Here is a 27,246-nt window from a genome sequence, read left to right as displayed (position 1 = left end):
TGAATTTCATGTGTCAGCACGTCTTGTTAAGCTAACAAGGCAATTAGTAAAAGAACAGGGAATTTTACCAGCATTACAAAAGAAAAGTGCATTTAATTTGGTAGATGGAAACACAATCAATAAAGTTATTAAGTATTATGACGATGACAAGAACAGCCGTTTGATGTCTGGCAAAAAAGACTGTGTTTCTGTGAAAGAAAACGGTTCTAAGAGTCAAAGACAAAAAAGGTTAATATTGTGAAATTTAAAGGAACTATGCACTGAATTTAAAGAAGCAAATCCTGACATTAAAATTGGAAGATCAAAGTTTTGCGAGGTGAGACCAAGATGGTGTATTGTTGCAAGGGCATCTGGCAGCCATAATGTTTGTGTTTGTTTGTTTCATCAGAACGTAAAGTTGGTGACAGATGGGGCCTATCTTAGAGCTGACTATAAAGACCTTTTGGAAGTTATGGTATGCAATATTGACAGTTACAATTATACGATCAAGGGAAAATGTGAAGATTGTCTAGGCAAACAAGCCTTACTTGACATGTTTGAAGAATCCAAAGAAGACGATTTGATGCCTGACAATATAAAATACAAACAATGGGTGACACGAGACAGAACTGAAATGGTGACAGTCATAAAATCATGAGAAGAGTTTTTTTGAAGTGTCGGTGGCTAACCTCGAAAATCTGAAAATGCTTCATTTTATTGCAAAAGCTCAAAGTAAATTTTTGAAAGGCAAAAAGCAAACCTTGGCAGCTGATGAATGCTTATTCTTGCTGACTTTTTGGAAAATTATTCCTTTGTTGTTCAAGATGAAGTAGAAGGGCCTGGGTAAACAAATAGGCCCAGTTCATACATTTGTATTCTATTATAAAGATGAAGATAAACTAATGAGCCACAGCTTTTGTGTCATAAGTGACTACCTTGAACACAACACTACAGCAGAGCACATTTTTCAATTAAATCAACAAACTACATTAAACAGCACCACCCTTCCATAAAAAAACTGATTTACTTTTCGGATGGGGCAGCAAGTCAATTTAAAAACAAAACAAAAATTATTAACATCTCCTTTTGTAAAGAAGAGTTTGGGTTTTTAATGTAGAATGGCACTTTTTCACTTCATGCCCTGGGAATAATGCTTGTGATGGTGTCGGGGGTACAACAAAGCGAGCTGTCACAAAAGCAAGTCTGCAGCGGGCCAATGACAATCATATCACAACACCTCAAGAAATGTTTGAATTATGTAAAAAAACATATCAAAGGAATTACCTATGTTTTTGTACAATGTGAGGAAATACAAGAAGTCTATGAGAGTGTCTTGAAGGGAAGGTACAACACTTGTCAGAAGATTAAAGGCACTCGATTTTTTCATTGTTTTGTACCCCATTAACACAACTTACTGAACTGTAAGATCACCTCAACTTCGCCTGATAGTGAACTTCATCTGTGTGGAAAACTTGTTCAACTGGTTCTTCAAAACAAAGACATAGTGGCTTGTGTTTATGATGAACAGTGGTGGATTGGCGAAGTTGATAATATTAACTGCCAAAACCAGGATGTACATGTTGTATTTTATCTCCCTCCAGGACCAAGGACATCTTGTAAAAAATTGAGAAGGAACAAGTTTTGATGCCACTTAAAAATGTACTAAGGAAGCTGTCTCTCATGGAATTTACAACTGTGACTGGGCGAACTTATAATCTAACACCCAAACTGAGTGAACAAACTTCTCAAATGTTCAATGAGCGGTGTACTAAAAACAAATAACAAGACAACAATATAATGTAATTAGTAGGCTTATATTCAATAAAAACAGTAAGTAATCATAGATATGATTAAATTATATACTGTAACTGATATATTTTATTCCATAAGCCTATCACAGATGTTAGAAAATGTATTTTTGACTCGTGCTTGTAATTTTTTTTGATAACTTCCAATTGAATCTCAAAGTTGAAATTTATACTGTAGTTTGATATCATAAAGGTCTATCACCTGTGAAATTTTCAGATTATCTGGTCCCCCAACAAAGATATTGCAGGCCACAAAATGGAATTTTTTTTTTAAATCCATTTTTAAAAATAGTGTATTTTTTAAGTGTAAAATAAAAAGTAACTATACTATACAGTGTAATAGCAGAAAAAAATATTAAAGCTGAGAAATTAACCTTTCTTTGGAAAACTACAGTTCAAAAATTGTTTTTTTTTTTAAAAAAAATTTGTGGCTGATAACTTTGAACTACTGAAAATACATTAAAGAATACGTTCAGCTGATAATGATGTTAATTTGTAGCCCAGAGTGTGTTGAACTAAATGCATTTTATCTGAAAGGCTTAGGACAATTCACTACTGAATAATTGTAAAAAATGTAGATGCAAATATGATAAAACGCATATTGTCTGGAACAAATATTGCCACCATTTCAAAATAATAAACAATAATTAAAAAAAAAAAAAACAATATTTTTGTGACTACTAAACACTGGGGAATTCACCCAGCAAATATAAAATTTTTCTGGAATGGTCAAGCAACCAATTATTTTTTACTTGGACCACTTGGTACGGATTGACCCAGATATATGATCCCTGGGGCAAGGGATTGAGATTGGGAGTGACATAGGGATGGACTTGCATGTTGCAGAGGTTGGGTGATGGAACATCACTTTAGGACGGGAGGGAAGGATCTTGGGTAAGATGTCCCTATTATAGATAATCAAAGTCCTGATAAAGGACATGGTTCAGTTGTTCCAGTACGGGATGGTACTGGTTCATAAAGGAGTCACTCCTTTGTAATTGGTTCTTGGGAATGGTGGGATGGTTGGGGATGGGTGAGGATATGACATGGGAAATGTGTTTGTGGACTAGTTTTAGGGGATAGTGCCCGTGTGTGAAGGCCTTTGTGAGACCTTTAGCATAATGGGCAGAGGAGGTCCCATCACTACAAATGCGTTATCCCCAGATGGTTAGGTTCCATGGGAGAGATTTTTTGGTGCAGAAGAATTGGCAGCAATTAAAATGCAGGTACTGTTGGTGGTTGGTGGGTTTAATGTGGATAAACGTGTGGATCGTGCCATAAGAGAAGAAGAGGTCAACATCCAGTAAGGTGGCACATTGGGTTGAGGAGAACCAGGTGGATGGGAGAGAAGGTTTTAAAGGAATGAGGGCAGGGTGTTCTGGCACTGATTCCAGATCATAAGGATATCATCAGTGAAACTGAATTAGACAATGGACTTGGGGTTTGGAAGGCTACGAAGGTTTCCTCTAGGCATTTCGTAAATATGCTGGCGTATGTGGATGCCATGTAGGTGGCCATAGATGTGCCATGGTTTTGTTTGTATAACTTCCCTTCATAGGAGAAGTATTTGTTGCTTAGGGCATGGTTAGTAAGATGTTTGAGGAATGAGGTAGGTTCTGGAGTCTGAAGGACGTCGGGAGACGTATTGTTCAACACCATCAAGACCATGGGCATGAGGGACATTAGCACACAGGGAAGTTTCGTCAAGAGTGACCAGTAAGGAGCAGGGGGTAAAGAGTTGGGGATCATGGAGGGTCGATGAAGGCTGTGGTTAGTGGTTTTGATGTGGGAGGCTAGAGTTTGGGTAATAGGTTGGAAGTGTTGGTCAATGAGGTCCGAAATTCTTTCATTGGGAGCACAATAACCAGCTACAATGGGGCATCCAGGATTGTTTGGTTTGTAGGTTTTGGGAAGCATGTGGGTGTGTGGCGTGTCATGGGGATGAGGACAAAAAATGGTTCAAATGGCTCTGAGCGCTATGGGACTAACTTCTGATGTCATCAGTCCCCTAGAACTTAGAACCACTTAAACCTAACCATCCTAAGAACATCACACACATCCATGCCCGAGGCAGGATTCGAACCTGCGACCGTAGCGGTCGCGCGGCTCCAGACTGTAGCGCCTAGAACCGCTCGGCCACTCCGGCTGGTGGATGAGGACAGAAGTGTATTCAAGGGAGAGGTTCTAGGAAGGGCCTGAGGCTTTAAGCAGGGATTTAGAGGTTGCGTTAGAGTCCTGGGACAGGATAATTCTGGCAGAGTTTATACATGAAGAAGTCAGACAATTCATGGAGGCCTTCCCCCAGGTAATCACTGTGATTAAAAATGACACTGGTGGAACCTTTGTTTGCAGGTAGAAGGATTAGTTCAGGATCTGGTTTGATACTATGTTTGGGTATTCTGAGGAATGTGAGAAGGATGGTGAGGCCAAGCTGGAGGTAAGGAATTCCTGGAAGTGACCAAGATGTGGTTAGGTGGGATGGTGGGGGCCATGGCTGGGGGGAGGGGCGGAAAGAGGATCATTATTGGATGAGGGTATGAACTGGGGGAGGCAGGGTTAAATGTTGGGACTAGGTGATCTTTGGTTGGAGGCACTGGTAGCAGACAAGTGTTTCCATTGCAGTGATCAGGAGAAGGAAAGCAGGTATTTGACAAGTCCAGTCAAGTTAAATTTAACCACCTTAACATTATGATGAACCCAAGGCATCAAACTTCTGCATTTGCATCAGCGCTTGTGAGTGGTTTGGCTTTTCCATGCTGTGGGAGAGGATGCTCCATGTGTGGATGAACTCTTCAGATTCGTGAAACTTGATTACAGCACACTGTTTCTCAGGCACAGTCATAGTTACATTACACACCATCATTTTACAAGCTACAATTTTGAGCCCTCTACAGGCAGATGGTTGCAACTTGCATCAGCAAAGCAAGAAAGTCAACCAAGTAACATGCATGACATGTAATACCTCAACCAATACAGAGAACAGAATAAAAAATTCGAAGAAATTACTTTTCAGCACATCCTCTTACATTACTCAACATGTTGAGGTGATGAAAGAACTAATTCTTGCTAAAAATTTTACTAATGACATGTAAAGTTCTGCTACGTACTATAAACTGAAAGATTTCTTCGAAGAAAGGAATATTTCTTCAACAAATATATATGCATGTACAACTTATGCAACTGCATCCACGGTTGGTCAATATCATGGACGTCCACTTAATATCTGTTATTCCTAAACCTAAAACCTTAAATGAGAAACTGAATGTCTCTCTGTGCTTAGTATATAGGAATGTGTGACTATTACACAGTGAGAAAATACACAGAGTGAAACACTGTCTGAGGGCAACATGTAGACTGCATGGTCTCTTTGTGACCGGGATGGGTAGCAGTAGCCACTGTTGGAGGCATCACCAATGGAGACGGAGACACCTCATCGTGTCTTCTACGAAGTAACGTGTACCCATTACCACAAAGGTTTGTATACGAGGTGAACTAATTCATGGAATACAGTAATGCTTTAAAAGTATACTGATTGCAGCTAAGTGCAGTTAAAACTTCCTGGGAGATTAAAATTGTGTGCCGGAGTGTGACTCGAGCTTTGGCCCTTTTCCTGTTGCAGGCAAGTACTCTATCGACAGAGCAACCCAATCATGACTTACAACCCATCCTCACAATTTTACTTCAGCCAGTACCTCATCTCGTACCTTGCCTGTGAAAGCCAAAGGTCCTGAGTTTGAGACTCAGTCTGGCACACAGTTTAAATCTGCCAGGACATTTCATATCATGCACACTCCACTGCAGTATGAAAATTTCATTATTTACAATTGTATTTCATTTCTACTTCAATTCAAAAAACACTTTAAAGATACACAAATGTACAGATAAAAGTACATTTCCTGTGACTATTCACTGTGTTTCAATTAAGATGACTTGAGGTGATGGCGGACATGAGAAAGAGGGGGGGGGGGGGGGGAGGGGTGCAGGAAGAGGGAGGTAGCCCAGGAGGGGGGCTCAGCACCGGCCACCATTCCATGACATCAACGGAGTGCTGAGACAAGGAAAGGTTGAGAACCACTGCTCTAAGCAGTAACTCTCACACTACTTAGTATGTCGATACTATATCTGCCAGCTTCCAGATAGATAAAACAGTGAATCTAACTCGAAAGGTACAAACCTGTTTAAAATAAAATTATTTTGAGAAAACAAATAGGAGAACATTCACCGATAGTGGAGGTGATGAGTCGTCAACCAGCAGATAAAAAGGAATGAAAACTTGCTAGCTTTCAGACAAATCCTTTACTCAACTTGTGTGTGTGCGTGTGTGTGTGTGTGTGTGTGTGTGTGTGTGTGTGTGTGGGGGGGGGGGGGGGGTCCAGCTCGCACGTTTATTGTAGCTCATTTAAGGATTCATTTGAAGCTAGTGAAGTTTTCATTCCTTTTATGTGCCTGTTGAGGTCTCAATGCTTCCACTATTTGGTGAGTGGTATTTACAGTCTGCTAGCACTTTCCTTATCATTTTGAGAAAGAGAATTTAACTGTTACGGTAGAAAAAACACATGTCTTTCACTATAAAGCAAGCGTACCACATAAACAAAATGATGTGAAGTGGGAATTCAATGGAACAACCTGTGTGGTATGTAAGGTATGACAAGCTGTCATGGAAAAGGTAAGCTGGTCATATATGTAATAAAATAACATTCAGCCTATGTCAAGAATTTCGCACTCATTACGTACAAATTAAGAGATGTAAATTTTGGCAGCTGTATCTTTTTCTGCCCTGTGAAACAGAATTGTGAGTGGCAACAAGCAAATTAATACAAAAAGGGTTCTTATATTACAAAAATTGGCCACAAGTATTATAGGAAAATCTACATATATACATACAGGGTGGTCCATTGATAGTGACCAGGCCAAATATCTCACGAAATAAGCATCAAACGAAAAAACTACAAAGAACGAAACTTGTCTAGCTTGAAGGGGGAAACCAGATGGTGCTATGGTTGGCCCACTAGATGATGCTGCCATAGGTCAAACGGATATGAATTGCGTTTTTTAAAATAGGAACCCCCATTTTTTATTACATATTCATGTAATACGTAACTAAATATGAATGTTTTAGTTGGACCACTTTTTTCACTTTAGATAGATGGTGCTGTAATAGTCACAAACGTACAAGTATGTGGTACCATGTAACATTCTGCCAGTGCGGACGGTATTTGCTTCATGATACATTACCCATGTTAAAATGGACCGTTTACCAATTGGAGAAAAGGTATATATCGTGTTGATGTATGGCTATTGTGATAAAAATGCCCAACGGGAATGTGCTATGTATGCTGCTCGGTATCCTGGATGACATCATCCAAGTGTCCGGACTATTCGCCGGATAGTTACGTTATTTAAGGAAACAGGAAGTGTTCAGCCACATGTGAAATGTGAACCACGACCTGCAACAAATGATGATGCCAAAGTAGGTGTTTTAGCTGCTGTCGCGGCTAATCTGCACATCAGTAGCAGACAAATTGCGCGAGAATCGGGAATCTCAAAAACATCGGTGTTGAGAATGCCACATCAACAATGATTGCACCTGTACCATATTTCTATGCACCAGGAATTGCATGGCGATGACTTTGAATGTCATGTACAGTTCTGCCACTGGGCACAAGAGAAATTACGGGACAATGAGAGATTTTTTGCATGCGTTCTATTTAGCAACGAAGCGTCATTCACCAACAGCGGTAACATAAACCGGCATAATATGTACTATTGGGCAACGGAAAATCCACGATGGCTGCGACAAGTGGAACATCAGCGACCTTGGCAGGTTAATGTATGGAGCGGCATTATGGGAGGAAGGATAATTGGCCCCCATTTTATCGAAGGCAATCTAAATGGTGCAATGTATGCTGATTTCCTACGTAATGTTCTACAGATGTTACTACAAGATGTTTCACTGCATGACAGAATGGCAATGTTCTTCCAACATGATGGATGTCAGGCACATAGATCGCGTGCGGTTGAAGCAGTATTGAATAGCATATTTCATAACAAGTGGATTGGTCGTCAAAGCACCATACCATGGCCCACACGTTCACCGGACCTGATGTCCCTGGATTTCTTTCAGTGGGGAAAGTTGAAGAATATTTGCTATCGTGATCCACCGACAACGCCTGATAACATGCGTCAGCGCATTGTCAATGCATGTGCGAACATTACGGAAGGCGAACTACTCGCTGTTGAGAGGAATGTCATTACACGTATTGCCAAATGCATTGAGGTTGATGGGCATCATTTTGAGCATTTATTGTGTTAAAGTGGTATTTACAGGTAATCACGCTGTAACAGCACGCATTCTCAGAAATGATAAGTTCACAAAAGTACATGTATCACATTGGTACAACCAAAATAAAATGTTCAAACATACCTACAATCTGTATTTTAGTTTAAAAAACCTACCTGTTACCAACTGTTCGTCTAAAATTGTGAGCCATATGTTTGTGACTATTACACTGCCATCTATCACAAAGCGAAAAAAGTGGTACAACTAAAACATTCATATTTCTTTACGTACTACATGAATATGCAATAAAAAATGAGGGTTTCTATTTAAAAAAAGGCAGTTGATATCCGTTTGTCCTATGGCAGCGCCATCTAGCGGGCCAACCATAGCACCATCTGGTTTCCCCCTTCAAGCTAGACAAGTTTCGTTCTTTGTAGTTTCTCCGTTTGACGCTTATTTTGTGAGATATTTGGCCCGGTCACGATCAATGGATCACCATGTATATTTCAAAAAGTTACATTGGTGAAGGAAGGTACAGAAATAATTAGTCAGATTACCCTTGTTCATAACCCCAATACCAGGTACATAATGTATTTGGACTTCTTAGCAGAACATCCATATTGACAGCTACAAACTAACTGAAAATATTGGTTGGGTGAAAAAATGAGTAGAACAGGCAACTTAACTACAGGATGATTCAAAAGTAACTGTACACACTTCATGGGTGTAATGCATGCATCAAAATAAGAATAAAATGTCAAATAAAGTTTTGTCTGAAATTGCTTTATTTCAGAGTTATGCGACATAGTAGGGATCACATGTGCAACAGAAACAACACAAAAATAATTCTTTCAGAAAGCAACAACAAAAAGGCACTCAAAATTCAACTCAACTGCATACTATACGTTTACCTTAAGACATGTTCAAAATGATGCCTTGTAGGCTAAGACAGTGACGGGCTCGACTTCGGAATGTTACAGGCTCTGTTTTGCACACCTGAAAAGCTATTTTAAATTTGCTACTGTAGTTGTGCTAGAAACATCATACACAAGCTCCTTGAGAAGGGTCCAAAGGTAGAGGTTCAGGGACTGATATACAGAGACCTGGCGAGCCAAGCAACTGGTCCTATACAACCCTGTCCGCTTCTCAGGATAGTCAACTTTGAGATACTCTATTGCCTCCCACTGTTGACAAAGTAACATCAGTCGGTATGCAGGCGAACACAACATGCCAAAAGCCTGTACAGCCCATGATGTAACATATGACACTATGCATCATAACTCAAAAATAAAGCAGTTTCAGACAAACACTTATTTAACATTTTACCTCATTTTGATCCATACATTACATGCAGGGAGTATGTACAGTTACTTTTGAATTTTCCTCCATCAATGTACCTAAATCTTGGAATTGGCACAACCAGCAATTTAAGAATTAATGCTGTCTTAGCTGTAAACATAGTGATGAATATAATACAAACAACTACTGTCCTTTAGTTTGATATATCATACTACAAACTGAAATATTGTGACATACTGCACAAATATTTCCAGTGTGCAATGAACACTACATACACTGATAAGTCAAAACATTATGACCACCTGCTTAATAGCTTGTTTGTCCTTCTTTGGAACAATATATATCACTGACTCTGCATATCAGGGATCCAACAGTTTCTTGGTAGGTTTGTGGAGGTATGTGGCATTATATGTCTACACACAGGTCGTGTAATTCCCGTACCCACATATGTGATGGTGATGGCACCCAATAGTGACCCAGATGGGTTTCACAGGATTTACATCAGGTGAATTTGGTCACTGAGTCATCAACATGAGTTCACTATAATGCTCCTAAAACCACTGTAGCATGGTTCTGGCTCAAACCACTGTAGCAAGGTTCTGGCTCTGAGACATGGGCAATCATAAAGATGACATCACCGTTGGGGATGGCATCAAGCATGAAGGGTGTCTTTGATTACTACCACATATCCCATGCCAGTGCACACAGGTCCCATGCAAGCCCAGGAGAATGTCTCCCACAGCATAACACTACTCCCACCAGCCTCTGTCTGCAGCACGCTGCACATTTCGAGCCACTGTTCACCTTGATAACAGCATTTGTGGAGATGACCGACAACCTACCGTAGCAAACATGTGATTCACCCGAAGAGTCGACATGTTTCCAATGATCGATGGTTGAATCTTTATGGTCCCATGTCCACTGCAATCTTAATTGATGATGTCGTTGGTTCACCACACGACACGCAGGGGTGCTCAGCTATGGAGCTCCACATTCAAGAACGAACGATGAACGGTGCACTCCAGAACATTTCTGTGTATACCAGCATTGTGCTCTTCTGACAGAGATGCCACAGATAACCATCTACTCTACTTTATAGAGCAGACAACCCTCTAAATCTCACGTTCTGTGAAGAGTCGAGTACATAAAACCATTTAGCACCTAGTGGTAGTTTCACTGTCCTTCTACCTCTTTCCATAAATGCTCACGACAGTAGCACGTGAATATTGGACCAGCTTTGCCATTTTTGAGATACTCGTTGACATGCTCTGCATAATAATGATTTCCTCTTTCCCAAAGTAACTATATCTCAATGGATTCCCCATTTGCAGCCCATATCTTTGCTAGGGTGATCCCCCATCCATGTCTGCTCTGCTTACATACTTCCGTTACTGCACCACATGCCCACAGCGCCACCAGGTGGCATCCAATGTCGCAGTGAACGGTGGTCATAATGTTTTGGCTGATCAGTGCATGTACTACAACTTTGGCATTGCCCATGCATGTAAAATTACATTTAATATCTGTACATAAGAACTGTGAGACAGGGAAAAATTTTCTGCCTAGCAAAGAAATGGGAGTTGATATTAACACAATTTTGTTTTTGTTATGTTGATACATGTTGCCCAATAATTGCAGAATAGATTTTTAATGCAGGTTTATAAACAAGAGTACCACACTTTGTTTTATGTAGTTTGTAACTTATAACCAATAGTTATTCACCCAAAGTTGGTGAAAGTTTTAAGTAACATGCTATCCCATTTTTAACAGTTAACACATGGGTGGCTACATTCAAATGTGGCTTTACACATGAGGAGTAAAATTAATAAACTACTTATTTAACTTAATGAATCAGAGTTGTCTCACTAAGCTGACATTGTTTTATGAAACTCCTCAAAGACTGGAGTGGTGTACACAGTGCTCCTGACATGAATGAAGAATGCAGTAAATTTTTAATAAAGTGTTTACCTTATTTTACAACTGTTTACCATCTCTCCTCACCCCCCCCCCCCCCCCCCCCCAAAGAATGTATTACTCAAGGAGTAAAGGTATCTTTTCGGCCAGAAAATAAATAATTGTGTGTAATAATTTGTTAATGTAAAAATTATGACTTAGCAGTTTTCTAATGTATAAGGTGTATATACAAACAAAACTGTATTACTGCATTAAATCCACTGAAAATGTCTTAATTTATAAAGTGAAACACATCTGGGACATTCATGCATATAGACTGCACCAACAAAAAGTCATTTCAGTTTGTCAGACAAATGCTTTGTGTTTGATGATGTGTGGCTACAATATTCAAAGAATTATTTAATGAACTTTGGCATATACATTTACATGTCTATCACACATTTCACCGCTTAAATGAAAATACGTTTCTCTTAGCATCTGTGGAAGAAACATTAGCATCTCTTTCTCACTCTCTCTCTTTCTTTTTGTAAAAAGACTGATGAGCCAAAACAATATGCCCACCTGTTTAATAGTTTGTTGGTCCACCTTTGGAATGCAGATACAGTGATTGTGTGTGTGTGTGTGTGTGTGTGTGTGTGTAGCTAGCATGGATTCCAAAAATCTTCGCTAGGTTTTTGGATGTACAAAGCACAAATTGCCAATTCATAGTTTTCGCAGTTCCATTAAATTAAAGGCCAGCAGTTCGTGGATGCAGAGCTGTCACTTGATAGCATCCTAGATGCACTCCATCAGGTTCAGATCAGGATGATTTGGTGGTCGAATATGAACATGAGTTTACTATCCTATTCCTCAATAGACTACAGCACAATTTTGTCCTTGTGTTACGGACAGTTATCCCGTAGGAAGAAGCTATCACCATTAGGAAGATCGTCACTCAAGAAGATATGTACATGACTTCCATAATCTTCAAGAAGTTCTCAGCCATCATGGTGTCTTTGATTACTACTACAAGTCCCATGAATGCCTAGGCAAATGTCCCCATAGCACAATACTGCCTCAATCAACCTTCATCCATGATGTGGTGCATATTTCGAGTAGTCATTTACCTGCATGACCACATGTCTGGAAACAAGCATAGGCCTTCCATAACAAGATAATCGACTTACCTGACCATGTGAAATGTTTCTACTGATCGAAGGGCCAATCTCAATCACCCCTTGCACCCTGAAATTGTAATTGACAATACTGTTGGGTCACAAAGAGATCAAATAAGGATCCTATGTTATGAAGCCCCATGTTCAGTAGTGTGTGTGTGTGTGTGAGAGAGAGAGAGAGAGAGAGAGAGAGAGAGAGAGAGAGAGAAACCAAGCTGGTATATTTTTACTTCCCTTCTCATTTTGCCATCTGCCTCCTTAAATCCATTTTTTCATTTTTGAATTAATTACCATTAACATACGTAAGTATAATCTGCATCTCCATAAAAGAGAAAGGTTGGTCCTCAGTTTTAAAGAATATAGCACCAGATCTAATTCCGTGCTTAGTTTTATGTATGTAATTGATTTTCTAAATTATTTCAATCATGCCTAGTTAGTATCTTTTGTTATAGGATGAAATAAGTAATTGTTTCGTAACTTAAATTCTATTGTTGACTTACAAATATAAATTCTGTAATACGAGGGTAATCCCAAAAGTAAGGTCTCCTATTTTTTATAAGTACATAGACCTGTTTATTTCTACAATGGTTTACATCAGTTTACAGCTTGAACATTTAGCTACTTTTCGACATAATCACCATTTCTGTCAATGCATTTTTGTAAACGCTGTGGCAGTTTTTGTATGCTCATGTCATACCAGCTCGCCACCATGCTATTCAGGAAGTTATGAACCTCTTCTTTCACCTTGTAGTTGGAGCTGAATTGCTGTTGTTTTAACCTAGGGAACAGACGATAGTCACTGGCCGCCAAGTCAGGACTATAGGGTGGGTGGGTGATTATGTTCCACTGAAACTGTTGCAGGAGAGCATCAGTTTGCCGAGCAATGTGTGGGCGAGAATTGTTATGGAGAATGTGTACGCCCTTACTCAACATTCCTCTTCTCTGGTTCTGAATTGCCCTTTTGAGTTTTTTCAGAGTCTCACAGTACCTGTCGGTGTTAATTGTGGTCCCAGCAATTCAGCTCCGACAACGAAGTGAAAGAAGAGGTTCATAACTTTCTGAACAGCATGGCAGCAAGCTGGTATGACATAGGCATACAAAAACTGCCACAGTGTCTACAAAAATGCATCAACAGAAATCGTGATATGTCGAAAAATAGCTAAATGTTCAAGCTGTAAACCGATGTAAACCATTGTGGAAGTAAACATGTCTATGTACTTATACAAAAATAGGAGACCTTACTTTTGGGATTACCCTCATAATTGTAATCATTTGGAAGACAAAATGCTAGAAATCTTTAAGTATTTATTTGACTCTGTTTGAAAACATGTTAGCAAAACCAGCCCTTCATTAATTCCAAATTAATTAACAGTTTTGTCAAAAGTAGTGTTTGCGTAACGATATATCTTTATTTCATCATTTAAGCAAATAATTCAGCTTAAGCCTTTTAGTAGAAGAAACTGTTAAAAGGAACGAATTTTTCAATGTATTCAGTTAATTAAATAGCTTAAGATTTAATTGTAATTTCTGTAAATCAAACATCGAACAATGTGAAGTTTCTGTGCCTATTATTATGAGGATATATAAGGGCCCAATTTTTTCAGTCCATGGCCGAGTTTCAGACGAGAAACCTGTGCCCATTAGAGCAACAACAATGCATCAACGTAACTGTGAAATAAGTGTTACACAATTAGGCCATGTGTTAAAACAATGATAGTGACTGTTCCATATGTACCTTTATATTCGTCAAGAACTGTGAATTTTATGGTTAGGGTTTTCGCTACTCATAGATGCTCAACAGTAAACTACTGTAGCAGTATGTGGATGTTCACCTGCAACCTATTAATGAGGCTTATCGAAAGTTAAACAATAGTGCACTGGCCATATAAATGGGTATATGGGGAGGGGGGCGGGGCGGGGGGAGTGGGGTGGTTGTGAAAGTGAAAGCAAACAACTGTGTAACGCAAATGTGCACCAGTTGGCTACATCATTTACAGTAGACGGTACTACACTTCCTCCCCAATTTTTTCCGCCAGTATGTCAACACCGAGGACAACAAACGAAGAAACAAAGCAGGGAACATCATCACATATGCTAAATGGCATGCTCCGAAACACTGGTGCCTGCACCAGCACTATACCCTGCTGTTAGATCTGCGTGTCCCACTTACAGCGTGAGCGAGCCTCCCATGTACATGTTTTTCTGATGATGTGTGGATATCCAACACCTTGTCACTCACTTGTGGTTTCACTATTCTTCAACCACCATGTGAACAGATGATCAGCTTCACTGTTTCCAAGATGCTCGTTCTCAAAGAAGTGGCAGGTAATAACAATCTGTCTTTTGTCAAAGTTCTTCACATCTATGAATTTCTCCATTTGTGGCCAGTATGCTCTCTAGAATGATTCCCAATTCATCTTTTCTCCACTGACATTCTTACCTTATCGTGTCACATGCCCACAAAACTGTCAGGCAGCATTCAATCTCAGATTGAGCAGTTCTCACAATGTTTTGGCTCAACAGTGTGTGTTTATGAAATGTTGTGTATCCTTGAACACCTCCTCACCAAGAAATGAAAAGTGTATCTAATTCAATTAGCATAGGAATGACTGACCTTTTCCATCTGGTGCTTCCTGATCAGCTTGCGGAAGATCAGTTTCCCATTCCTTCCACACAAACCAGCGTAAATCTTGTTCAGGTTCATGCAGCCTTTGAAAAACAAATTGAATAATACACTTGCAGTAAACTGTTACACACAGGCGATAGTTGCACTGCTAAGGGAAATGATTCTATACACAACAAATCTGTTATAATCAAACAAGGAAAATCCAGGATTGAATAATGCAATATTATGAAAAGGATACAGTACTACTCATAATACACTCCTGGAAATGGAAAAAAGAACACATTGACACCGGTGTGTCAGACCCACCATACTTGCTCCGGACACTGCGAGAGGGCTGTACAAGCAATGATCACACGCACGGCACAGCGGACACACCAGGAACCGCGGTGTTGGCCGTCGAATGGCGCTAGCTGCGCAGCATTTGTGCACCGCCGCCGTCAGTGTCAGCCAGTTTGCTGTGGCATATGGAGCTCCATCGCAGTCTTTAACACTGGTAGCATGCCGCGAGAGCGTGGACGTGAACCGTATGTGCAGTTGACAGACTTTGAGCGAGGGCGTATAGTGGGCATGCGGGAGGCCGGGTGGACGTACCGCCGAATTGCTCAACACGTGGGGCGTGAGGTCTCCACAGTACATCGATGTTGTCGCCAGTGGTCGGCGGAAAGTGCACATGCCCGTCGACCTGGGACCGGACCGCAGCGACGCACGGATGCACGCCAAGACCGTAGGATCCTACGCAGTGCCGTAGGGGACCGCACCGCCACTTCCCAGCAAATTAGGGACACTGTTGCTCCTGGGGTATCGGCGAGGACCATTTGCAACCGTCTCCATGAAGCTGGGCTACGGTCCCGCACACCGTTAGGCCATCTTCCGCTCACGCCCCAACATCGTGCAGCCCGCCTCCAGTGGTGTCGCGACAGGCGTGAATGGAGGGACGAATGGAGAAGTGTCGTCTTCAGCGATGAGAGTCGCTTCTGCCTTGGTGCCAATGATGGTCGTATGCGTGTTTGGCGCCGTGCAGGTGAGCGCCACAATCAGGACTGCGTACGACCGAGGCACACAGGGCCAACACCCGGCATCATGGTGTGGGGAGCGATCTCCTACACTGGCCGTACACCACTGGTGATCGTCGAGGGGACACTGAATAGTGCACGGTACATCCAAACCGTCATCGAACCCATCGTTCTACCATTCCTAGACCGGCAAGGGAACTTGCTGTTCCAACAGGACAATGCATGTCCGCATGTATCCCGTGCCACCCAACGTGCTCTAGAATGTGTAAGTCAACTACCCTGGCCAGCAAGATCTCCGGATCTGTCCCCCATTGAGCATGTTTGGGACTGGATGAAGCGTCGTCTCACGCGGTCTGCACGTCCAGCACGAACGCTGGTCCAACTGAGGCGCCAGGTGGAAATGGCATGGCAAGCCGTTCCACAGGACTACATCCAGCATCTCTACGATCGTCTCCATGGGAGAATAGCAGCCTGCATTGCTGCGAAAGGTGGATATACACTGTACTAGTGCCGACATTGTGCATGCTCTGTTGCCTGTGTCTATGTGCCTGTGGTTCTGTCAGTGTGATCATGTGATGTATCTGACCCCAGGAATGTGTCAAAAAAGTTTCCCCTTCCTGGGACAATGAATTCACGGTGTTCTTATTTCAATTTCCAGGAGTGTATAATGGAGATCCTGTGCAGATAGGCACATCAAAAAGACTTCGGTACAAGTGGGATTTTGGCTGAAAAGGCCTTAATCAGAACTTGACAAAACACACACACACACACACACACACACAAAAATAATGCAACTCACACACCTGTGTTTGCATGAGGTCGTGTGTGTGTGTGTGTGTGTGTGTGTGTGTGTGTGGAGGGGGGGGGGGGGGGCGGTTGCGCGCGCATGCGCATGTAGTCTAATTCCGATGAAGGCCTTTTTGGCTGAAAGCTTACTTGGTTGACAGCATTTTTGTTGTGCATATACGTGACTCAGCATCTCTGCTATATGGGGAGTAGTAATATAACCTTTTCATAATATTGCAAATTTGTTATAATCATAGTCACAAAGCAAACAGCTACAAGGTACTCTGTTTAAAGTGCAAAATGAGCATGATTCATGACTTATCACAGAAAGAGACAAAAAAGACTAGTTTGAATTTATGGTTCAACTGCTTCAGAAAGAAATTCATATGCCTCATAACAAATTTTCAAAAATGCCAATAACACAGGCAAATGTTTGATGATATATTGGTCTTTGCAGGGCGCCATTATACAACAAGACTGTTAAACATTTACACTCTGCTTTCTTAACTGAAAGATTAGTCATAGTTGTTTCTTTCCAGGATAGCTGCTGCTGATGGATACCACAAACTTAGACTTTCTTCATGAGACAACTTTTGCTAAACTGAATAATAGTGATGTACTGATATCACATAAATAATTTTAGCTAAATAACTGAAAATATGGAATATGTCCAACACGTAGCGAGTAATATGTTGATGAAGATGTACATTAGTTACAGTTATTACAATTTTTGAAAAAATTCTTGCTGATTTTACTGCATATATAGACATTTGTGTGATAAAACTGTATTTACAATTTTTCAATCAGTATTTTGTGCTGTTTGAATAATAATTTAAGCTTCATGCCTAATTCACATCATGCACACTGTATTGCAATACCCAGGGTGATCCTTATTAATGTTTAAAAATCCCCAAAATGACATTGATGGTGCTGAGACAAGTAATTTAATACAAGACACACGGGGTCACAAATGTCGGGAAACACCCCAAAAATGGATGAGAAAGGTTGAATGTGTAATGTCACCAGATGATGTGCCACATTGCATGTGCAGTGGCTGGGCTTGGGCATGAAGGGCTGATTGAGCAATGCAACAGTTGCATACGAGCTAACGGTGCAAATTTTGAATATCCTTTGTAAATGTTAACTGTTGTAAATGTAGACGTTACACAATTATTGTCCTCACTGCAGCCAAGTAAAAGCTGTTCTTATTTTTTTTTTTTTTTTTTTTTTTTTTTTTTTTTTTTTTTTTTTTTTTTTTTTTGATGAAAACAACATGCTAGTAGGGAAGTAAACAGTGACATCACTAAAGACTAAGATTAGAGGGCTGGTATTTCTCCATAACTTATCAACATCAAAACATAAAGAATATGATTCAGAGTGACCAAATTGTGAACAGCTTTTGTAAATGGGTAATGTGACATAATTTTTTTCCATCAGCTTCCTTTTGATCTTTCCTCCTCAAAATTAAGGAGGTGTCATTTTCAAGCACTGCTTATATTTTAGCCAATGCAGTACATACTGAGCAGCTCTCTCTACTCTTTCCACTATTTGACACTTTAGTAATGGCACTACAAGTGAACTATCAAAACTTCATTAGAATTCAAAACCATCATGACAGCAAAAACAGCCAAGTCAGATCATGGTGCCAGGATAGTGCAACATTCTGTAGTGGCATTAAAATACATTCTTTGTAATAGCAGTCTTAATTGACAGCAGATGAAAAATGAGATTCAAAGCATAAAATATTTTTACACAATTGATTGGCAATTGTTAGATATGGCAAATTCCAGTATTTCTTCCCTTCACTTTTATTTCTCCCCACAAATCTCTAGCAGGTTGATGTGCAATTAAAACTTGACTCCACCATATAACATTTGACGAAAACTATAATTGTTAAAACAGGCTCTACCTGATATATGTGATGTCCTTGACTGCTGCTCCAACTGCACTCTTGACTTTCTGCAGTGCACTGCACCACTGTTGGTTAACAAGACTGTGTGCACAGGATGACAATGAAGGTCGAAAGAATGTTCCCCAAAGATCTGCACCCTGTGGAACAAGTAGTGATCGGCAAATAGCAGCATGGTCCTGAGAAATGGCTGCATGCCCTGCCCTGACAGCAGCTAGACCTCTCAAAGTGCGCACCAGTTTTAGCAGCATCGTTACTTCTTGAGACACATACTCTCGTGTAGCATCCACCCATGAAGATAATGACTCTTTGATTAATCCCGGCAGAAGAGGATCCACCTGCTGAGGTGATGATGGCCTACAAGTAATAATTCAATTACATCCTAGTTCAAAGGTCATCAAGCAACTAAATAGCAACACGTCATCTAACATAAAAAAGAAATACTATTATGGTAATGGAAATTACAGGTTCGAAACAGACAAAACTGATGCTACAAAATCACTCACCTATAGCGCACTGATGTGTGGCACAATGCCATGCATACTACCACAGATACATTACTAACTTAACAGTAATTTCTCTTTATGCACACACACACACACACACACACACACACACACACACACACACAACTTTGGGTGGTAAAGTGGGCTGCTTAATCTAGAGAAGGAACACAGTAGCTAATACAATTTGGTATGTTGTGACTGACCTGCATAACATATGAAAAACATACACACAGATATAAAATTTGCAACTTTAGCACTTTCCCAAAACATGCCTTGATTTTTTTACACTAATTAGTGAAATTAGCTTTTCCAGTATTTTTGCCTTTTATTCTGACATGCTATTCCACTATTAATGAATGTGACTTATGCAAATGAAGCTTTTGCTGTGCATAAAAAGTCATAACTGCAGTTGCAGTAAGTGTTCTCTGTTGAGGACTACTTAGATCATACAGAAAAGGGCAAATTCTGAACTAAATTTAGTTCCCAATAGCATTGTTGCCCTGTACTGCACCCAAAACTAGTTTCACTTGTTATTAATGACTTTACTGGCCCACTAATTGTTCACTCTACAGCTATGAGACAGCAAATTCTGATGGCATTTAAGTGGCAGTTACTAACACTAAACCATTATTGGCTGTTATTCTTTCATGTGACAGCAATTCACATAGCGAGGAAATTGTTCATTTGTTTATCACACGCATTGCTAAAGTATTCTTGCTTTAACAGGAGATAAATTACAAGGTACAGTAAAGCTGTCATCAACCTTTATGTTACTTTGAACACCACGGTGCTTTACTACACATGGTCCTACTGGAGGTGTTATGACCTTACCTTCCACCAATCTTTGAACAGACTTTCCATTCATGTGTAAGGGGATCCACATTTTAACATGACTCACAAAGCAAAGTGCACCTCAGAGTTTTTTACATTACCAAAAAGTGCTTGAGGTGAAATAAATTATAAGTGACAGTTTAAAATTCTGAGAGTGACTGGAGATTCGACTTGTGATCTCTGGATCCACAGTCTGTCACTTAAATGCTGAGCCACAGATAAGGAATATGGGAATAATAATGAAACTTCCGGACAGATTAAAACTGTGCCAGACTGAAACTCGTGCTCGGGAGCTTTGTCTCCCATAGGCAAATACTCTACTGACTGAGCAACCCATGCACGACTCCCAGCCTGTCCTTACAGATTTACTTCCGCTGGTATCTCATCTTCTACTTTCCAAACTTTGCAGAAGCTCTTCTCCGAAATTTGCAAGACTAGCACTACAAACAAATGACTTACCCACAAACAGCGGAATGTTTTCAGAACGAGATTTTCACCCTGCAGCGGAGTGTCGTTGATATGAAACTTCCTGGCAGATGAAAACTGTGTACTGGATTGAGACTTGAACTCAGGCCCTTTGCCTTTAAGAGGCAAGTGATCTACCAACTGAGCTACCCAAGTACGACTCCAGACCTGTCCTCAGAGTGAAAATTTCACTCTGGAAACATCCCAAGGCTCTGGCTATATCCTCTCTTACAGGAGTGCTAGTCTTGCAAGTTTCGCAGGAGCTTCTGTGAAGTTTTTAAGATAGGAGATGAGAACTGGAGGAAGTAAAGCTGTGAGGATGGGTCGTGAGTCAAGCTCGAGTATTTCAGTCAGCAGAGCACTTACCCAGGATAGGCAAAGATCCCGAATTTGATTCTCAATACATTATAAAGTTTTAATCTGCTAGTAAGTTTCATATCAGTGACATTCCACTGCAGAGAGAAAAATCTCATTCAGGGAATAATAATAATAATAATAATAAACAAAGAAAACAATTTATTTATCCACCATCTAATGAAATCAACATCACTACCAATGTTCTTCAGTCATGCACACTGATATGAGCTCTGATAATATATGGAAGTTCTGTGACCGCGCGACTTCTCCAGGACATAATTCAACCAACTTAAGAACCTAAAGACCCACTGAAATATAATCTGCCAACGATGACAATGGAGGAGCTCATCGAAAGCTTGAGACTGACAAATCTGATGTCAAAAGAACTCCATGAAGCACTTACTCGAAATTATGCTGTGATGGCACTTACTCGAAATTATGCTGTGATGGTATTTCATCATGAACAAAATTACTTCTGGAACAACAGTAGTCCAATATAAAAATTGCAAATGTGATAAAAAATTAATCTGTGATAGGGTCAGTGGTAGTGCATATTTTGTAAAAATCAACAATGAAATTTGTGCTTAACACAGAGAAAATGAAAATAGTCACACTTGCGCCTCTTTTGAAATATAATGAGATAAGAAAGGAAGATGGCGAGAAAATATATTATCAGGTTACATACCTCTCACTAGCACCCATACTAATGATAGTAAAATAAGGGTACTCTCAATCCCCTGGGTACCCTAAAATCTTTCACAGTTCATTTCTCTTCACCCATGGGAAAAGGAACCCCTGTTCTCACTGGCACACACAGTGTGTGTATCAATGCCCACTTCTACTGATCTGCTTGTCTTTACCTTAGTATTAGCGCATGGAAAGATAATTCAGTACAAAAATATAATTAATTAGAGTGGAGAGCAGTTACGACGGTGGGGTAAGGACGGATGTGCAGAAGCATGTTGAAGCGTACTTACCACGTGATTCACAGCCATCATGAAACAGTGATATTCTTGTATTCTTTCTGTGCACATCACACTGTGTTTGTAAAGCTTACTGTTTATTTTTATTTCAATCACAGTGTCTCATGTTGAATGATTATTGTGCCCTTATATTGTTCATCATGAGTGACAATAAGCAATCATGCCAAGTGCTGCATAAAACAAAGATGACACTACGAACACCTATTTGAAGATTCGATTTTGGAAAAATTTTTAAAATGCTGTATCTCTGTAACAGTTCTATATATTTTGTTAGAGTTTTTTTTATTTGAAAGGTAATTAAATTGCAATAGTATCCTCCGTTTGGACATACCTGTCAAAGTTCTTTTACTGTCGCCTTTTGAATTATTTTTATAAATTACAGAAAAAAATTATTTTTTCAGAAATGTCAAGCCAGGAAAAGTTATATTTTTTCTGTTGATTAGTACCATATAGTACCATATTCTGTGTAATGGAGAGCTTCCACTTTTAAGTTTTATTTTAAAAAATCTCTCTCTCTCTCTCTCTCTCTCTCTCTTACTTTCAAGGGTAGTGTATGTCTTCACTGAAGTTGTTTCTTACTAATTTGTCACAATGTTTATTTCTATTGTCTTTGTTGCAGTTATTTCTTATCACTTTCTTTGTTGCAGTCATTTCTTTCCACTTTCATTGTTCCAGATATTTCTTACACTTTGTTTTAGTTTCTTGGCAGTTTCTTTGTTGTGTTTGTTAATTGCAGGTTTCTGTATTGTAGTTGTTCTGTGCTAATTTGTTTACTGTAGAGGCTTCTAAGAAATATGAGAGCATTCAGTGATTTCTGTGTTTTCATGAGGAGTTTGCAAGTTAACGCAGTCACAGTGTGTTTTGTGAAAATGACTGAAATGTCTTCTGGCTGGGGCCACAGGAGAGTGAAGTGTGCTGACTATTTGCTTATCCATAAAAGAGTGATATATAAGACAAACAAAAAACAGACTTTCTTCAGGTTGGGAATAAGTATTCTCATCTAAAGACTTTGTTTCAAAGTTAAGATGTTTCCAGTGATGACTTTTTGTGTTCTTTTTTTTCTGACAGAATAACAAAAATGACAGTATCTGAACAAGGCGAAGACTCTCATGGTGCAGATGATGCAGAATTCGCATCAATAGAGGAAGAAGTAAATACCCTGAATCAGTCAACTACAGAAGTAGGTGTTAGTCTTGTCAAGAAACCGTGGTCGGTGAAGTCGAGTCATAAGCTCTACGCATCAAGAAAGCGCAAAGAAGTTACTAAAGCTATGGATAAATACACTACAGCAAAACTGACCACACTTTTCAAATTAGAAATTCCATCTTCAAAAGAAAATGAACCAAAGCACTCTTATACCTCTTGCCAGGAATTTTTCACAAATATCAATTCAGCTGTTGAATATTGTGCATCCCACAGTGAAAAAGTGCAAGTTTTAACTATTATTCCAGAGACATTTTCAAAGAAAACAATTTTGAACCATGTTCCATCAGTATCAAAGTACACGGTAAACAAATCAAGAAATGTGAGGCCTGTAAAAGGAGTCTTTGAAAGACCAGATCCCTATTATGATCATCCTGTAGAAGTAGCTCGAGTTCAAATAATGCAGTCATTTTATCCGGAAGATAAATGGGACTGTTCTCACCAGAGTGATAACAAAAAAGACAAGAAGAGGTACATGACTTGCAGCATTAAAGAAAATTTTACAATTTATAAGAGCAACTATGCAACTTCACATATTGGAGATCAAAATTTTATGCACTACGATCTAAGCGGGTAGTTCCACATCCACCTAGAGATGTCTGTCTGTGTGTGTAATGTGTGAATTTTGAACTTTATGTGGTAACTCTGAAGAATTTACTGTCCAGGAAGACATAGCAAACAACTATGCAAAAATTACATATGTGCCATGGGAAGGAAATAAACTAATTAAGAAAACTGTTGGCTTTGACAGTTTCATTGATGAACTTGGTAAATGGTCAGTGAAAGCAGTAACACATGAGTATGTGAAGAAATTGCAACAACACATTGCAGAAGTGAAAGGATGTGTACAGGTTGACGAACTATGTTTAGTGCTTCACTGTGATTTTGATGAGAACTGGTCTGTAGTTCTCCCACAAGAAGTACAAGAGTATCATTGGAATAATGACCAGGTTTCAATATTTACAGGAGTGACATATTTTCAAAACAAGACCACAAGTGTTGCAGTGACACAGGGCATGACTCAGCACATGCTTTGCTAGCAATGCACAAAATTCTTCAACTGCAAACAGTGGCAGAGAATATCACCATTATTTCTGATGGTGCTCCTAGGCATATTAAAAATTTTTACGAGCTGTTTGAATTGAGAAAGTCGCTTGTGCCAACTGACTGGGTATACAGTGCCACTGGTCACGGGAAGGGGCCTTGTGATGGTGTAGGAAGCCTGCTGAAGCACCATGCTACAAAACACAATCTTTCCAACCCAATACGACTGCGATTCAGAATGCTGAGGATTTTACGAGAGTCGTGAAATCTTACACATCCACAGCCCTCATTCTTTTGTCCAAAGAGGAAATCAAAGAATTCCACGAGCAGAAAAAAAAGAATGGTACAAACAAACTACTCCTGTGAAAGGAATTCAGAAGACACATTTTTGGACTCAAAGTGATGGGCAAACTCATATTGCATGCACTTTAAAGAGCAAGAAAGAAGAAATTTCGTTTGTTTGGCCAACACTTCAGAAACAGCAGGATAATATTCAGATTCACAACCTGAGAAGGGGGATGTTTGTGGCGTGTGTGTATGACTGTGACTGGTGGATTGCACAGATATAGACACCTGTTATGAGTTAAACAAAACTGTAGTGAACTTTATGCTACCGCATGGATCAGCTGCTGGATATAGGCTTCCACCTGAAGGACAGCAACAATGCCATCAGTGCTCACTTCCTGTTCACAATGTTTTGAAGATTGTAAGTTCTCCAGTTCTTATTGGTTCACCAGGAAGGCATCGCTCTACACCAAAGGAAGATACTGAAGCACTGGAACACATTTTTAGTTCATGGACTGGCTAATTTCAGTACAAAACAGAGTGCACACAAGTTGTATAAATTGAAACCTTTGGACCTTTCAGATATATTTTGGAACCATTTAACATGAGTCTTACTCATTTTCAAAACTAAAATTATGTTAAATAATGCTAGGTTTTTATTTTTATGAGCCTGTTATGAGATAATATGGTAATAAAACAGGTTTTATGTATGGCAAAAATTTCAATTGTTTATGAAACCTGTTCAACCTAAAAGTGGAAGTTCTCCTTTTCAGGGAATGTACAATTATATGGTACCAATAAACAGAAAAAAATCCAATTTTATAAATTAGCATTTAAAAAAAAAAAAATATTCGATAAATCATAAAGGAAGTACAGAACGCTATAGTAAAAGAACTTTGACAGATGTAGGATTTCTTTGTAATCATAAAGCAATTATCATTCAAATTAAAAAAACAACAAAATATCTAGAATGTTCCAGAGATACAGCATTTTAAATGGAAAGCTGTATCTCGGAGCAGATTATTATTTTTTTTTTTTTTGGAAAAAAAGAAAAGAAAGTGTGTTCCTTACTTAGTCCTTCATTTTAACATATGCTAAACTCAATAACATCTGAGACTATGAAGGTAAGATTTTTTTCCTAGCCTGCCTGATTTGATATGGACAACACCTAAAAGAAACAAATGTGGATAAAATGTCAAAAATTGCTGTCACAGAGTGATGACGAAACCTATAAAATGACACTCATTCAATTACTCCCACCCCACTTGCTGTGGTCCAATAGGTGAAGGTACTATATGTGGGATTAAAACAGAAGTAAAAGTACAGAAGAGTTAAAAAGTAAGGCACAAGGAAAGTTAGGTGCCTTTTTTTTTTTTTTTTTTTTTTTTTTTTTTTTTTTTTTTTGCAATGTCTAAGCATCATACCACAGAAAATTAACATGTCTGAAAAAGGGTGTATAGTTAGCATACCACAGATGACTCAACCTGCAAGAGTGGACAGAGAGATGCAGGCCATCTTGTAAAATTTCCACCCCCCTCCCCCCCCCCCCAAATTCATAATAGTGGATAAGACACAGTGGCACCTCAATCCAAAAGAAGACAGGAACCTGGAATGTCTTTCCTGCTCTTCACAAAAGGCATACAGCATTGTTAACAGGAGTTTTTGATCCAAGCAAGATGTCCTCTGCTCTGCCATTCCTTGAGATCTCCAAATTTTACACTGTGTTGTGACTTTAAATGGGAATGCTGCAATTGGGCTCTGAAAGTGTGACATATTTTGTGGCAAGAGTTGCTTCAGTTGTGGTGCAAATGAACATCATTGGCACAGTAGTGGAAAACTTCAAATTACACACATATAGAAAAGAAGTTATACTGCCACTGTTTACGAATGTGCATTACATATCCATGGTCTTCATGCAACACACAGTACTGTACTCGCATACACAGTTTCCGGCAACTGAAAAGCAAGATTGTGTGGACGTTAATCATTTGTCTTTCAGGACTCCACACTTGGAGTTCATCACACACATAACAGATGTGCAAGAACTATGTTTGCTCCACTGCAAACTATCAACACTAGCTAACTTACATGTTTTTGTAAGAATAATTGTGAATTGTAACTGGAGACCAGTTGTAAACTATGTAATCAAATCCTCTGTTGCATCATTTATATCACTCAGACAAGCTCCCCCACTTATAATTAAAATCTTGCTTTGCATTCTATACAACTCACATTAACAGAGCATATTTTATGTTGTCCATTAGTTCAATTCTGTTCAATCACTGATGTGAAGTGTGATGCTGATTCGTTTCATGTAAGGTGGTTATTTGCCAATGCTGTATCTTTTAGTATGCTAATGTAATAACTAGAAATTAGAGATTTCAAAAATAATTTCCAGAAGTTGGAAAATAAATAAACTCTAAACTTTTCTAGTTACTTTTTTGTGTGTGACAAGTCATACCATGAAATGATAATACCCTCATAATAGTGCAATGATATATTGTCATTACCTGAATTCTAAAATGACTGATGGTAACAATTTAAAGCCAATGGTGTCTCTTAAATCAATGAGACTGATGGATGGAGGAGCATCTTGTCCTACAATTGATTTCAAGATCTGGTAAATAAGTCCTTCGTGCATAACACCATCTTCTAAAGTACCTGAAAGAATAAAGTGCTGTGACACTCAAAAATGTATGTAAAAACTACTTCAATGTTAAAAACAAGAAATGGGGTGGAAAATACATAAGTTGTGGAGATAAGACCACTACTTACCAAATAGAGAGACACTGGGTGTCAAACAG

The 27,246-nt window shown here is 39.3% G+C and overlaps 1 protein-coding gene across 3 annotated transcripts in view; it reads right to left on the bottom strand.

The window, feature by feature from the left end:
• Positions 1–27,246, bottom strand: part of LOC124621905 (conserved oligomeric Golgi complex subunit 1) — a 136,785-nt gene that overhangs the window by 67,487 nt on the left and 42,052 nt on the right. For all 3 annotated transcript variants that reach the window (XM_047147403.1, XM_047147402.1, XM_047147404.1), the window contains exons 6-8: positions 26,953–27,103; positions 18,769–19,125; positions 15,049–15,143 (exon numbers count right to left, since the gene is read on the bottom strand). In XM_047147403.1, coding sequence (XP_047003359.1) covers positions 15,049–15,143; positions 18,769–19,125; positions 26,953–27,103 — 603 coding nt within the window. The remainder of the gene's footprint in view (positions 1–15,048; positions 15,144–18,768; positions 19,126–26,952; positions 27,104–27,246) is intronic.

The sequence above is a fragment of the Schistocerca americana genome, chromosome 7, assembly GCF_021461395.2.
Source record: "Schistocerca americana isolate TAMUIC-IGC-003095 chromosome 7, iqSchAmer2.1, whole genome shotgun sequence".
Taxonomy (NCBI): Eukaryota; Metazoa; Arthropoda; class Insecta; order Orthoptera; family Acrididae; genus Schistocerca; species Schistocerca americana.
The sequence above is the reverse complement of the archived record's forward strand: the minus strand, read 5'-3'. Positions and strand labels throughout refer to the sequence as shown.